The following is a 16735-nucleotide window of genomic DNA, read 5'->3' as shown; positions in this document are numbered from 1 at the left end:
TTGCAGTAATGAAATGAGTTAATTGTAGTTATTGCAACAAGAGGGTTCAATTTCATTTTACTTCTTAATTCATTTTATCACATGGATTATGTGAATCTTGGTACTCTGTATTTCAAAATGAAATCTCATTTGCTCATCTGCATTTATTAAAAATTAATGAATATCAAGTCGTTACTTTATTTCAAGCTATTCAACTGGAAACATTTGATTCCTGTGAATATACAGCGTGTCCCAAAAAAAATGTCCCTCTGACAAACGGCTGAATTAATTCTAAAATTACGTATTATTCTGAATTAAATGTGCAGAGCTAAAAAGTTCATTTCATATTCTAACTTCTGTAAAAATTTCATTGGTTTCGCTTCAGCGGTTTTGAATACACAATCTATTATGTAACAGTCGTGCTTTTCAGCCCATTCCAAGTTTGCATGCAGCTATGCTGTATGTTCTGCACTGTCTAGCATATCAATTCCCTTTGACCCTCCAAAAATCTGATAAGGGAATTCCCTAATCTGACCAGGGAAGTCCCCATGAACCCCATGATCAAACCTAGCTCATCAAATCGCAACCTTGAGCATGTTTAGTAGGTCAAGAAATGTTACACCAATGCTGGACAGTCCATTGCAAGTTTGATAATGTTAAATGCAACACTGGTGGAGACAATAGGTCATGCCTTTTTCAGGCCTTGTTCAATGTTTCACTCATTTCAACTACATGTACTGCATTCTTGTTGCATTGATAATTTGTTATTAAGTTACTGAGGTCAAGTTAATATACCTATTTGATTAAAAAAGTCAATTTCCACTGGTAATGTTCGAATTTGCAAAGTTACACTTGTGATTTGTCCGTCATTGTTTAGCTTATTGTACTCATCCATTTTTTTCAGGTTGATACATCTATTCCCCATATCAATCATACAAAAATCTTCATGATGGATATTTCATTCCCTTCTGAACATGCTCATGTTTGTGATTTGATCAGCCTGGTCAGATCAGGGAATTGTCCCTGCCCAGATCCTGGATGTTAAATGGGGGTTAACATGCTAGAGGCAGTGCATAAATACTGCATTGCTGCAAACTTGGAATGGGCTGAAATTTACCACTGTTACATAACAGAATGTGTATTCAAAACCGCTGAAGCGAGACCGATGAAATTTTTATAGAAGTTAGGTTATGAAATGAGCTTTCTAGTTCTGTTCATTTGATTGAATATGATACTATATTTTGGAAATAATTCAGCCGTATGTCAGAGGGACATTTTTTTGAGGACGCGCTGTACATGTACATGCATCATGTGATCTGATATTTGTACAGATGTTGATTTTAGGCTGAATTTTGTAGTTGACATTTGGTTTTGCAATTTTATACTTTTTTTAAATAATTTTTTCTGATGACAATTTAATTGAGACGTTTGACTGGAAGACCCTATGATAAAGATAATAAAACTAAACAATCCTTTAAACTACAAAACAGCATCACAATGACTCCTCTGCATAAATATACAAACATCAGTTCAACTGATAATTGGTCAAATGTTGATTTCACCCTCAATATCCATGCTTGTGAAATTCACACAAATATTAGATGACGATGATAAATGATCATTTTGATTTGTTAAAAGGCTTGTTGAAGATGAGGAGAGGATGTGGACTGATCAGAACATTGATGCGGTTGCTATGAAGCACTTCCCCAACATTACCAAGAAAGAAGCTCTTGGTCGACCAATCCTCTTCAGTAACTGGCTATCCAAGGATTACATACCAGTCGACCAGGAGGAGCTCAGAGACTATGTCAAAGCCAGACTCAAGGTTTGAACTATTATCAAAGTGATCAGTAGATTTATAGCATTATCATCATCAGCATTTATTTCAGTCAGCATTTTCCTTTATGAAGGGTTACTGATTCTCATGCCATGATGACATTTCATCCTTGCACTTTTTTTTTCCTGCTATGAGCATCAACTTTGCAAATCGTTTGTACAATTAGTTGGTGTTTAATAAGTTAAAATTCATAAAGGTAATTCGATTGGAATTTGAAGTCTTTAATTGATAATTGCAATTGTTCAAAAATTGTGTATTCCCATTGTATGAGACATATTGGAAGGTATTAGAAATGTTTGAATCTATATTACCTAATGAGTTATGTTTGACAAGGGAGGGTGGGTGCATGATAGTTTTCAGGGGTCCTTTTTTATTTTTTTAGACTAATAAATGAGACAACAATAAATATGAATCTTTTCAATTGCTCAGGATCCTAACATACAGGCAGAATAGCTTGTTCTTAGAATTAACATTGGAGGTGATAGTGTGGACATAGGCAATAAAGTTGTGATTCGTGTTAATGTTTATATTGTAGGTGTTCTATGAGGAGGAGTTGGATGTACCTCTGGTTCTGTTCAATGAAGTCCTGGACCATGTCCTACGTATCGACAGAATCTTCAGACAACCTCAGGTAAGAGATTTATCAGACTTCACTAGAACTTTAATAGGATTTAGATAGATCAAAACATGCACAACAAAATAGATTATAGAAGAACTCTGATAGACGACCAAAAGAAAAAAATATATACACAACAAATATAATTGAAAGAATGTAACTATTTTTTTTCAAGTAATTTGATATTGTTTATACCTGTATATACCTAATCAAATTGTTAATGATGATGATTTGAGACTATATCTGTGTAAGAAAACTTGAAAGAGTAGACATCAAAATAGTGAGTATATGAATGTCTGGTGGAAAATGGGAGTCATAATTTTGAAATGCTCCAGTTCGTCAGTTTCATAAAGAGATGATGGAAAAGAGTTCTGTAGGCTATTAACAATGGGGAGAATGCATTAAAAGTATCTTTTTAAAAAAAAAAAACATTTTGGGTTTCTTTCATTTTACAGTCGGTCGGATGAGGGCAACAAAATAATGTTTTACGCCTAATGGGCATTTTAGGAATAAAGCCAGATGATGGAAGGCTAGGATGAACATGATGCCTCTGATGACACAAGTTGTTGAGTTTGTAGATGTAAACATTTCTTATTTACTCCTTTTAAAACTTGCACAATCCTTTAATATTACCCATCCCGTATCAATTGATGTCTTCCACTAACGAAGTCCCTTATCAATTTGATATTGTGTTCTTATAATAGGGTCACTTGCTTCTGATTGGAGTGAGTGGTGCAGGAAAGACAACCCTGTCACGCTTTGTAGCCTGGATGAATGGTCTCAGCATCGTTCAAGTCAAGGTATGTAATACATTCGAATACTTGGACTTCTCCTTGGGTAAGCTACTTGACAACAGTATGTGTATGACACTATTGATCCATGATTAATGAATATAAAAAAGAGATACAATATTGGTGTAAAAATTCAACAGTGTCAGTCAAAGTTACTTAAAAAAAATATGTGTATCATTTATTAGCCTCTAGTTCACTATGTTCCAAATTAAACAAATGAATTGTACCATATATAATAAAAATCAGTTTGCAGAAAACACAAAATGTTTTAGTAATCAAATGAGGAATGCAAAATCAGTTTTAAGCTTGTTTATTTATTTCATTATTGTATTTTTATGTCTTAATGTTAAAAATAGAACTGAAGATGTAATTAACTATGAAAATATTTGTTAGGAATGTTCTGTGTGTGTTCTGTCAAGCTCCATGATACAGAGAACACATTTTTCAAAATCCTCATTTCTAATGGTTCTCTTTGATAATCAGGTTCACAACAAGTACACGGCTGCAGACTTCGATGAGGACCTTAGAGTGGTACTCCGCAGAGCTGGTTGTAAGGATGAGAAGATTGCTTTCATCATGGATGAATCTAATGTCTTGGATTCTAGCTTCCTGGAGAGGATGAATACCCTACTAGCCAACGGAGAGGTAGGAACAACAAATCAGTAATTGTTACATGTTTATGTTGAATTTGATTTTGTCAGAAGCCAGTGTGTTCCTAGGGTATGTTTCATTTAAGTTGTTTGTAAAGTTATGAAGGACTTTACAAACAGCTGGAATATGGAATGCCAAAATGGAAGCCTAATTTTTTTTCTGATGATGAAACAAAGTATATATATAAGTTCACTCACTCACTGTCAAAGAACATACTATAAATTAAGATGTGATTGATAAGAATGTTAATCAACATCTGCAAGATTTTGACCATCCATTTTGTTTTTTCATATTTCAGCTGTTCCTAACATTATACATGACCTGTGTAAAGTTTGTAAAATTGTTATAAAATTATGTGTAATTTTACAAGCAGTTCTATGAAGAGGCCTCCTTTCTTGTTATTTTTCTTTATTTATTAAACCTAAACTTGCAAATATATGAAGCTGTGTAAGAATAATCTTTTCAACATGCCCAAGAAGACATGCAGACATGCTTGTACGTGAATATGCAGTTCCATCATCAGTTGTCAGTGAATTTGCTGTGGATTGACCATGATAAATTGAAATACTTGACCAACCCTAGGTTCCAGGTCTGTTTGAAGGAGATGAATACACTATGCTGATGACACAGTGCAAGGAAGGTGCCCAGAGGTTGGGTCACATGTTGGATTCCACTGAAGAACTCTACAAGTGGTTCACCGGTCAGGTCATCCGCAACCTCCATGTGGTCTTCACCATGAATCCATCATCAGAAGGCCTCAAGGACAGGGCTGCCACATCACCAGCTCTCTTCAACAGGTCAGTCATTTTGAATACAGTTTGTCCCTGATGAGCAGGGTTTGCCAGGTTCACCTTACCAAAAGGCAATTGCCACTTTCCCCCTCCCTCCACTTTGCACAATTCAGTGCATTCTCCGCAACACAATCCCTCAGACTTTACTGCTCCACTTGCTTCTTCTATGTCTTCTTTGGTCGCCCCCTCCTAAAACAACCCACCTCAAACTCAAGTCCCTTCTTAAAACGTGTCCATCATCCCTCCTTGGCACATGAGAACACTTACCCCATTTGCTTTCACCGATTTGTCCAGCTCTTCTTCCATCCCCCATATCTGTTTCAATTCCTCTATATCTTTTTCTGTCTTTTAGTGTGACAATTGGAAATAAACTATTTTATATACTAATGGATGAATATGTACATGTGCTTCATTTATTAAATGAATGGATAAATTAATACCTGATTGAACAAAATTAGTAAATGTCCTCAGACTTAAGATAAATTATATTCCTTTGAAGTATTTTGAAATTCATTTCTCCAAAATATACATTATTTTGTAAAACATTGGTCTTTTCAAAGTTTGTAGGTTAAGAGATAAATGAGGGCTGCCATACAGTATTTTGATTTGAATCCTGTTCTATTATATTTCTTCTCCTTCCAGGTGTGTATTGAACTGGTTTGGAGATTGGACCACCCATGCCCTCTTCCAAGTTGGTAGAGAGTTTACCAACAAGGTTGATTTGGACAAGTCGGATGTAAGTCTATAAAGTCTCTTGATTTGAAATAATTGCTTTATCTATCATCCTACGATCCATCTGCAGGCATTTTTACTTGCCATTCCAAAGACTTGTACAAACAATGGTGGTCACACATTTGCATCAGAATAAAATGGAACAACCTGCCCTCTTTTATTGAATCATCAGACTCTACAAATTAATTTAAAGAAACACCTGAAAACATACCTCTTTTCCTGTAAGTCAATACCTTTCTCTTTAGCTCTGTTATATAGGTATTTCTATTGTAATCACTATATTATTTGATCTTATTGTTTGTAAATGGTGTGATATAGTGAATTACGGAGAGCATACTAAATGCTGTTTATTATTATCATCATTTCTTAAACTTCATACAGCAAAAACACTAATTTGTTATTCAGGACATATGATTTTTTTTACAATATGATCAAGCACATATCTTTATTTTTCCCTTGTAGTACATTCCACCAGACTATCTGCCTGTAGCCTATGAGGGTGTGGCCCAGAAGCCGACCCATCGCGATGCTATCGTCAATGCCTTTGTCTTTGTCCACCTGACATTGCACCAAGCCAATCAGAGACTCCAGAAGAGAGGTGGGCGTGTCATGGCCATCACTCCGAGACATTACCTGGACTTCATCAATCACTATGTAAGCATTCTTGGTATTGTACCTTTTTCAGTTGTTGCACTTTCCGTCTTTAGGAACATCTTCCATTTTGTTATTTTGAATTTCCTCCTAATTTTCTGGAACTGTTGACTTGATGCATATTATTTTTTTTCTTTTATTCAGAATTTTACTCCACACTCTTCTTTGTGTCTTCCTTCTTTCTATTCATCCTAGCTTTTTCCTTCCCCCCAGTTCCTCCTCCCCCCCCCCCCCGACTTTCCCCCTTATTTTCTTCTTTTATAAAAAATAAAAAAATATTTTTTCTTCTTCTTTTTGTACATTGTATAATGATTGAGAGTTATCTGTCAACTTTTGAATGTGTTCAGAAAACACTGCTCAAATGGAAGACATGTGTCGTTGTCTTCAGTTTGATAACGTGTTCCTGTGCAAAGCACTTTAAAGGGGAATCCCCAAATATATTTACAATATCTTATAGTTCCTTTTTATTTACATCAGCATTTTATGTATATGTCTCCTTGTATTCTAGGTTAAGTTGTACACTGAGAAGCGTTCGGACCTGGAGGAGCAACAGCTCCATCTCAACGTTGGTCTCCAGAAGATCAAGGAGACAGTGGAACAGGTGGAGGAGCTCCAGAAGAGCCTTGCACTCAAGAGCCAGGAGCTGGAGGCCAAGAATGCTGCTGCTAATGCCAAACTCAAACAGATGGTAAGGAGGCTTGCAGAAGATAATTCATGATCTTTCTTAACAGAACTACTTCTGGAATAGAAAAGATAGTAAGGTGATGATTTCTTACCTGATTGCTAAGAAAGCAGGAATGCTTGTTAGCAAGCAACCAGAGTACCGGCGGCTTAAGGTCCTCTCAGAGGGACCTGGTGGTAATGAGGATTTTAATGACTTACCAAAGGGCACTAGCACACCAAGTGGGAATCGACTCCGGGTAACTGGAATCTGAAACCCCTGCTCTACCAACTGAGATGAATTTATTGACTTTAAGAAATTGGGTATGAAGTAAACTAAACTCAAACATAGAAGAATTGGTATGTATGGAATAAGAAGTTTTTCAAATAAAAAATAAGAGTTATGGAAAACATGGCAATAAGTGGTAGAAAGAGGAGGGGTAGAGAATAGGAAAGAGAAAGGCTAGATAAGTTCTGTATGTTTTTTTTGTAATATTTGACATGAGAATGGAAACAAAAATACTGGGGATAATGTGCATAAATGGTGCAAGAACTCATCAATTTTTTTCATGATTTTCCAGGTGAAAGATCAACAAGAAGCTGAGCAGAAGAAGGTTACCAGTCAAGAGATTCAGCACACTTTAGCTGAACAGACCAAACACATTGCAGAGAAACGCAAAGATGTCATGTCAGACCTCTCAAAGGTAGAACCAGCTGTCAAAGATGCACAGCAAGGTAAGTAGTATTCTTCTTTTAGAATTGTTGGAAGAATTTCTTTGATGACAATAGTACAATGGTAATGAGTATATGGATGGGTTGTATTCAAACTTGGGAATGTAAAGATCCTCACTTATAAAATGATATATAAGCTTTTGCTCTGAAATATCTTTCATTTCATTCATTTATTTATTCAAGTCCATTAAAATACATTGAGCATATAAAAAATATCAAAATACATAAAGAAACAAAGATACATAGTAAGATGCAAGTAAGATTTTTTTAAAGGCTAAGATTGTATAAGGATATTTACAGTACATGCATAAAAAATTAACATGAAATGGGAAGCTGCAAAAGAACAAAGCAAATGTTCTGACGAGGCAGTCCCTATGGACAGTAAAATATAAAATTCAAGACTTGTACTGATAAAATAAACATATAATAATTAGGAAATATGATGGGATAAATTAAATTAAGATGTTGGATGGTTGAAAAGAAAGTTTTTCAGCTTGGACTTAAAGAAATTTAAATATGAGATCTGTTTGATGTTACGGGGAAGAGAATTCCAAATGCAAGGTCCTTTGAATTTAAAAGAAAGGAAGATGCTGCATTTTTACATTCTTCAACATAATAATTTTCAGGATTTCTAGTGGTATAACTGTGCATCAATATTTTACCTTTGATCATAGAGGCAAGATTATCTGGCACTTTATTTTGTTTATGTTTAAAAACCATTAATGCTACACAACATTGATTCAACTGATATACATTTAGGAAATTAAGTTTTTTAATAAGTGGTTTTGAGGGAGCATTAAAATCAGACATGCAACATATTCTAACAATCTTCTTTTGTAATTTGAACACTCCAAGGAGCCTGGTGGGATATGTGTTTGCCCAGACAGTGTTACAATGCATAAAATAAGGCAAAATCATTGAGTTGTAAAGTAAAATTAAAATATACTGTGGCAAGAAATGGCACAGTTTGCTGATGCACCAATATTCCTTGATATTCTATTTGATATGTTCATTCCATGTTAAATGTTGGTCAATAACAACCCCTAGGAAATTTGTAGATTGCACACGTTTTATGACAACATTATTAATTTTGATGATTAAATTATTTGATAAGTCATCTGTAATTAAATTTTGCTTATAACTAAAATAAATGAAACTGGACTTCGATGTGTTAAGTGACAACTTATTACAATTAAACCATTGTGAGACGTATTGTAATTCATTGTTCATAGTTTTCTTTAAGTCGTTAACATTTTCATCACTACATAGAATATTGGTGTCATCAGCAAAAAGATTAAATTTCAGTTTATTAGAACAATTAATCAAATCATTTATGTACAATAAAAACAATAACGGCCCCAAAATTGAGCCCTGTGGCACACCACACTTGACCTTCTTTGGGTCTGATAAAACACCACTGTAAAAAGTTATTTGAGTTCGATCTTTTAAATAATCTTTAAACCATTCTAATACCGTACCTCGTATGCCATATATTTTTAGTTTTTTTAACATAATTGTATGATCAATAGCATCAAACGCTTTGCTTAGATCTAAAAATAAACCAACAGTATGCAGTTTCTTATTCAATGAACATATTAAATAATTATGAGAATCAATGAGAGCCATTTCAGTGGATACATTTTTTCTAAAACCATACTGGCAAGAATTCAATATTGCATGTTTCGTTAAAAAGATTTCTAGACGATTATAAACAATTTTCTCAAGAATTTTAGAAAAAAATGGCAGTACAGATATTGGTCTATAATTTCCTATAGTATTCATATCATACTTTTTATGTATTGGTATAAATTTAGCAATTTTCAATTCTGATGGAATTTTTCCAGTACATAAAGAAACATTAAAAATATGTACAAGAGGTTTCAAAATCAAGGCAGATATCTTTTTTAAAACACATGGATTAAAATTATCGATACCACAGCTATTAGTGCTTTTAAGTGATATCTTGCCATGAAATCATTCATTATCATTTGGGGAGAGTTTCTTTGATGACAATAGTACAGTGATTATAAGTATATGAATGGGTAGTATTCAAATTTGGGAATGTTGAGGTCCTCACTTTATAATATGACATACAAGCTATTGCTTTTAGATATTTTACCATAAATAATTTTTGATGATTTTTTTTATAATCGAGCCACATGCAATTCACTTCACTATATTTCCACTTCATTTCCTCCTGTGATTTAGCATTACTAATTGCAATAAAAAAATTGTTGTTGACTTTTCAAAAGTTCATCAATCCAATTTATTTTTACTCCACATCCTTATCTTCTACTGATATATACATTCCTCTTTCCTTAAACCCTATAGCTGTGAAGGGTATCAAGAAGCAGAACCTGGTTGAGATCCGATCCATGGGTAACCCTCCTCAGATGGTACGGTTGGCCTTGGAGTCCATCTGTATCCTCCTTGGTGAATCCGCTGCTGACTGGAAGACCATCAGACAGGTCGTCATCAAGGATAACTTCATCAGCACCATCGTCAACTTCTCAACCGATGACATCTCGTAAGTTGACTATAAGCCAATAACCATTTCTTGCAAGTTTGTGTACCTTGAACCTTGAAGAATCATTCCTTTCAGCAGCATTCTGTGTATCAGGGCAATGTACCATGGTGAAGAAAATGGAAATTGTAAATATGTTTGAGGTGGTATGGTCCATAAGATCAATTAAGAATTAATTTCCTTAAAATGCTTGTGCACTTTAAATGCTTCCTGGCTATTCATGGGTAATGATATTCAAAGTTTTTGTCTCGCCCACCAGAGGTGAAGGCAAGACTTAGGGATCCAAATGTCGTCCGTCCGTCACAAACCTTATGACACATATCTCTGCAACCGTAAGTCACTTTTCAACCAAACTTGGATGGTAGATGTACTTAGGTGACCTGCATTTAATGCTGCAGTTGGAGGTCACATGGTAAGGTCAAAGGTCATTTTCAGGTCAACATTAAAGTTTACGTGCAAGGCTCTTATGACAAGTGTTATTCCATCCCAGTCATTTCACAATGAAGTTTCGATTCAATTCTGTTGCGTACCCTCGCAAATCACGATATTTCTGGTTATTTTCATAAGTGGGCGAGACACAAAATCGCTTTTGCCTTGTTTTGAAGCACGTAGACATTAGATGATAATGTAATTTGCACTACAAAATAAAAAAAATGTTTTTCTATCATTATTGCTGTTCCATAATTAAAAGGAAACTGATGGATTGAAAATATGCAGCAGAAATGTTTGCCTACAGTTTTCAATTCCTGTCTGAAAAAGAATATCCCTACATTTATATATTGTCAGCGATCATGGTCTTCATTTTCTATTCACCTTGTTTTTCAGTGATGACATCCGAGGCAAGATGCAGAAGTATCTGAGTAATGCCGACTACAACTTTGAGAAAATCAACAGGGCTAGTGTGGCTTGTGGTCCATTGGTCAAGTGGGCTATTGCTCAGGTAAGAAATGATCTGTTGTAAAAAGAGTTGTATTTCAAAAAAATCAATCACAAGTCCCTAATACACATATTTCATTGGTTGAAAGTCAAGTTGCATTTGATTTTTGGAGTTGCATTTGATTGCAATTCTTTCAGCAACAGGCCCCAGAAGATTACAGGTGTGTATTTGGTGAGATTTGTACTGTATAGAAGTGGAATTACAGCCTAAACAAATGCATCTTGGGACCATTTCATGAAAGGTTAACAGCATTGACAGTTACCATAGTAACAGTCAGACACCAGTACTGTTCAGCCAATCTCAACCTAGGAAAGTTTGTCTGACAGCTGATGACTTGTCAGAAAGACAAATTAAAATTCTCAATTGAACTACTTTTACTTGAGATTTATACTGCATAGAAGTGGAATTACAGCCTAAACAAATGCATCTTGGGACCATTTCATGAAAGGTTAACAGCATTGACAGTTACCATAGTAACAGTCAGACACCAGTACTGTTCAGCCAATCTCAACCTAGGAAAGTTTGTCTGACAGCTGATGACTTGTCAGAAAGACAAATTAAAATTCTCAATTGAACTACTTTTACTTGAGATTTATACTGCATAGAAGTGGAATTACAGCCTAAACAAATGCATCTTGGGACCATTTCATGAAAGGTTAACAGCATTGACAGTTACCATAGTAACAGTCAGACACCAGTACTGTTCAGCCAATCTCAACCTAGGAAAGGTTGTCTGACAGCTGATGACTTGTCAGAAAGGCAAATGAAAATTCTCAATTGAACTACTTTTACTTTGTTATGCCTTGATCATTTTGTGCATCTTTATTTTTGCTTCGCACAATAGAAACCAAGTTAACATGAAGAATTAAGAGCAGCCTGCTCTGTAAAATATGATTGAAATCCAGCTCTTTTTGAAACAAAGTCTTATTTCATGGAGTTGATTACTGGAATTTTGTTATGCACTGTTATTTTTATGTGAAATAATAAACATTTGAAATGTTGACTCAAGGCACTATCCCATCCTAACATTTTCATTTATTTGGCTGTATACAGATTAATTTCTCCGAGATGTTGAAGCGAGTGGAGCCTCTTCGGAATGAGCTTGAACGCCTTGAGGTTGAAGCCAACGGTAACAAGATGAAGCAAGAGGAAGTCAACAAGTTGATCAGTCATCTAGAACGTTCCATTGCTCATTACAAGGAAGAGTATGCTCAACTTATCAGCCAGGCTCAAGCAATCAAGACAGACCTGGAGAACGTACAGATCAAGGTAATCATCAACTGCATTTTTGTCTCACCTGCATAGCAACTATAGGCGCCGCTTTTCTGACGGCGGCGGCGGCGTCAACACCAAATCTTAACCAAAGGTTAAGTTTTTGAAATGACAGCATAACTTAGAAAGCATGTATTACTGAACATCCTGCCTGAGTTTCACGACACATGACCAAGGTCAAAGGTCATTTAGGGTCAATGAACTTAGACCATGTTGGGGGAATCAACATCAAAATCTTAACCTAAGGTTAAGTTTTTGAATTACCATCATAACGTTGAAAGTTTATGGATCTGATTCATGAAACTTGGACATAATAGTAATCAAGTATCACTGAACATCCTGTGCAAGTTTCAGGTCACATGATTAAGGTCAAAGGTCATTTAGGGTCAATGAACTTTGGCCAAATTGGGGGTATTTGTTGAATTACCATCATAACTTTGAAAGTATATTGGTGTAGTTCATAAAACTTGAACATAAGAGTGATGAAGTATCACTGAACATCCTGTGCGCATTTCAGGTCACATGACCAAGGTCAAAGGTCAATGAACTTTGGCCATAATGGGAGTATCATCATCATCATCTGCTGTAATCTTCAAAGGGCTCTGCAGCCTATCACGAAGATGAACTGAAACTTGGACGCACGTTATGAGGAGGAGTGAGGAATATTTTCAAGGTGATTTTGCAGAAGCTTTTGAAAGCTGTCAAGCGAGACTGCATTAACTATTTGGAAAGGGAGTTTATTCCATTCAGGTACAGATCGTTGGGCAAAGGCAAATTTGTCAATATTGCCTCTTGGACGATATGTCTGAAAACACTTGTTGTGATTTTTCCTTGTGACAGTGGTGCTTAAGGAGAAGAATTTGTCTTGGGGTATTGCAGCAAGGTCATTTACAATCCTATACACCATGCTGAGTCTGCTTACAGTGCGTTGAGAAGACAGACTAGGCCACTTCAGCTTGGTGAGCATGCTGGTTACGCTGCTGGTTCTACTGTAATCAGCTAAGACATAGCGAGCCGCTTGCCTTTGGATTCTTTCCAAATTCTGTGTGTCCATGATAGAGTGAGGATCCCAAACACTGCAGCAGTACTCTAAGTGAGGGCGTATAAGGGACTTGTATGCTGCCTCTCTGAATGATTGGGGTAGAAACCTTGTATTACGCCTGACAAAGCCTAGTTGTTGGGTAGCTTTCTTGCAGATCATTGAGATATGGGTTGACCATTTGAAGTCGTTGGATAGGGTAGTTCCGAGATATTTTCCACTCTTGCAAAATTGAAGAGCAGTGTTGTGGATGTAGTAACTGTAGTTCACTGAAGACCGAGAAGGGCAGTACCTCAGAACAAAGCATTTTCCAGGGTTGAATGACATTAGCCAGGTGTTTTCCCACTTCTGGAGAGCATCAAGATCTTTCTGTAACATCCGAGCATCATAACTGCTTGAGATTTCTCGATACAACATGCAATCGTCGGCAAAGAGCCGGGTTGCTGATGAAACTTGTTGGGGAAGATCATTAACATACAGCAGAAAGAGTGTGGGGCCGAGGACAGTCCCCTGGGGGACGCCCGATGCAACGATACATGCTTTAGATGTTACGCCTTCAAGAACTACCGACTGCTCACGATCAGTTAAAAAGCTCTGTATCCACTTGAGGTTGCGATCTTGGATCCCATAATGTCTCAACTTCAGGATGAGGCGGTTATGTGGGACCTTGTCAAAGGCTTTGCTAAAGTCCAGCATAATCATATCAACTTGCTTTTTACTCTTGTACCCTTCAGCAAGGTCATGGGATGTTAGCAATAGTTGAGTCTCACAAGAGTGTTGAATTACCATCATAACTGGAATTATCTAGAATTATCTAGAATTTAGATCAAATCTAGCATTCGGGGCAACTCGGTATATCCATTGGCTCGTTCTTTATTTGGCCCTGCATGCATGCACTTACATGCATTATTTGTATAATAATGTATGGATTATTTTATCTTTCAGGTTGACCGTAGTACAGCCCTGTTGCGCAGTCTTTCTGTTGAAGGAGAACGTTGGGAGGCCGGTAGTGAATCGTTCAAGATGCAGATGTCCACCATCTTGGGTGATGTCCTGCTTTCATCAGCTTTCATGGCTTACGCTGGTTACTTCGATCAGATGATGAGACAGAATCTCTTCAACAGCTGGGCCGGCCATCTTCAGAAGGCTCGCATCAAGTTCAGGCATGACATTGCCAGGGTCGAGGTAAGTAACGAGGTTTGGTAATTTTTTGCCATATGTTAAAGAAAAATACCCTCTTTAGAAAAGCTGAAATCAAAAGAAGAGAAAGTGTGGTATTCATCTCCCATCATAGAATGCTGTCAGGTGCATGTTCTTCAAAATTTGATCAAAGTTTTTGACTGCAGATAGTCACATATTTGAGAATCCCCTAAGAGGTAGCACACATTGGAAACATATTCTTCAAAACAATTTCAGATGATTCTTTTTGGTTTAAGCTAAAATACAATTGTGAAGCATAATTTCTTTGTTGTCTCATTGATTAAATTTAAATTTAAATCAGCGTTCATGGCTGATTTTCCCATAGGGTCATTGTAGTAGAGGTGTTGTGGTCCATTGTATACTTCTCTGGACTTGTAGCCAAAAGGTTCTAGGTTTGAATCCCTGCTGAGGCACTAATGTCATTTGGCAATATATTAATCTTCATTTGCCACACTCAACCCAGGTGAGGTAAATGGGTTATTTCACAAGACATAATTCCTTGAAATGCTTGTGCATTGTATACAGGGTAATTTGGGAGCGCATAGCAATGTTAAATGAAAATATGAAAAACTAATATAATTATTATTGTTATTGGTGTATATCATGTTTTTACTTTCCAAATAATTTCAAATCTTCTTATTCTGTTTTCATGGTAGTATCTATCCAATGCTGATGAGCGTCTGCACTGGCATGCTAGTTCCCTACCTTCGGATGATCTGTGTACTGAGAATGCCATCATGTTGAAGAGATTCAATAGATACCCATTGATCATTGACCCATCGGGACAGGCTACAGAGTTCATCATGAATGAATACAGAGAGAAGAAGATCACAAAGACCAGGTAGGATTAATTATCTCAAAGATCGTAGAACTAAATATTTTTTTGTTTGTTTCTTTTAAACTCAACAAAAGCACTTTATTATCTTGTGGAGCTGGAAATAGTCTGAGGAAATTTAAATTAAACTGTTTATCATTAAAGTGGTCTTGTTTTATATATTAATATTTCTGTTTTAGGTGTTCACTAATTTCTTTGATTATTAATATTAATTAATCTATGGGTATGTTATGATAATTATAAACAGGGTCAGTTTTGGTCCTAGAAATCATGTATTTATGTTTTGAAACTGAATGAATTTAAAATCCAGTTGTATTTTTGTAATACCTTTAATTTTGTTATGATGGTATGAAGTTTCTTTAAATGTATCCAACATTTTAGGAATACATAATACATGTAGAACATATTGGAATGAGACATGACTCCCTCTTTCTCTTATATACCTCCTGCATTGCAGTTTCTTGGATGATGCCTTCCGCAAGAACTTGGAGAGCTCTCTCAGGTTTGGAAACCCATTGCTGGTTCAGGTTAGTCCATTCCCTTTAATCCTATTCATTACTACTATTTATTTAGTCGCTAATGTGTCATGAGTATGCTGTGCTTTAATTTCATCTAAATATTATAGATGAGAAATAACATAAGAACTTTCGAATACCATTTGAAAATATTTATTAAAAAAAACAAATAATTGAATAAGAGGTTGACATTTGATTCTGCCAGTACAGGTCAAATGTTCTGTTATACACATGTATTTCATAATGTAATCTTATTAGGGAATACCAAGTCTGGTAATCTGCAATGCAAGAATACACAAAATGCTTATTAATCCATAACCTTGCCTCATAATGTAATGTACATCTGCTCTATCATGTGTGAATGGCAGTTCTGTATGTATACCACAATATTGTTAATTATTCTGATGATATTTCAATTTTTTTTATCAGCATGTTAAAAACTATTGGGATGTCAGTTCTGTATTTCACAATATTATGAAACTATTTTAATGATATTTCTGTTTTCTTTGATCGGCACTTTGAAAACGATTATAGGTATTGGGACAATGATTCGTTTTGTATATCACAACATTATACTTCCATTTTGATGATTTATTTTTCAGGATGTTGAGAACTATGATCCCATCTTGAACCCTGTACTGAATCGTGAAGTACGTCGTACTGGTGGGCGTGTTCTCATCAGTCTAGGTGATCAGGACATTGATCTCTCACCATCATTCATGATCTTCCTCTCAACCAGAGATCCAACGGTAAGTTTCTCTTTACATCAATCAATCAAAACCTAACAAACTTGTAATGAGCCAATCAGATGCAAGGATCTCAGTAGCTTATAATAGTTGGCAGGAAAAATAACTTCTTTTTTTTATAAAATGTTTTTATACCCTCTTAAGTTTTGGTAAATTCCCACAAAGATATCTGTCACTTATCAGTCATTACTATTTGCTTATTGTCTAAAAGTAGTTATGGTACAGAG

The 16735-nt window shown here is 35.8% G+C and overlaps 1 protein-coding gene across 1 annotated transcript in view; it reads left to right on the top strand.

Moving 5' to 3' along the window:
* The window catches only part of LOC129265276 (cytoplasmic dynein 1 heavy chain 1-like), an 80282-nt gene that overhangs the window by 44209 nt on the left and 19338 nt on the right, over window positions 1-16735 (top strand). Inside the window, exons 52-67 of the mRNA XM_064102507.1 lie at window positions 1618-1804; window positions 2352-2447; window positions 3137-3232; window positions 3707-3868; window positions 4457-4671; window positions 5308-5401; window positions 5860-6051; window positions 6557-6736; window positions 7290-7443; window positions 9772-9967; window positions 10790-10904; window positions 11955-12170; window positions 14158-14397; window positions 15069-15253; window positions 15705-15774; window positions 16365-16511. Coding sequence (XP_063958577.1) covers window positions 1618-1804; window positions 2352-2447; window positions 3137-3232; window positions 3707-3868; window positions 4457-4671; window positions 5308-5401; window positions 5860-6051; window positions 6557-6736; window positions 7290-7443; window positions 9772-9967; window positions 10790-10904; window positions 11955-12170; window positions 14158-14397; window positions 15069-15253; window positions 15705-15774; window positions 16365-16511 — 2545 coding nt within the window. The remainder of the gene's footprint in view (window positions 1-1617; window positions 1805-2351; window positions 2448-3136; window positions 3233-3706; window positions 3869-4456; window positions 4672-5307; window positions 5402-5859; window positions 6052-6556; window positions 6737-7289; window positions 7444-9771; window positions 9968-10789; window positions 10905-11954; window positions 12171-14157; window positions 14398-15068; window positions 15254-15704; window positions 15775-16364; window positions 16512-16735) is intronic.

This window comes from Lytechinus pictus, chromosome 7 (assembly GCF_037042905.1).
Source record: "Lytechinus pictus isolate F3 Inbred chromosome 7, Lp3.0, whole genome shotgun sequence".
Lineage (NCBI taxonomy): Eukaryota > Metazoa > Echinodermata > Echinoidea > Temnopleuroida > Toxopneustidae > Lytechinus > Lytechinus pictus.
The sequence above is the reverse complement of the archived record's forward strand: the minus strand, read 5'-3'. Positions and strand labels throughout refer to the sequence as shown.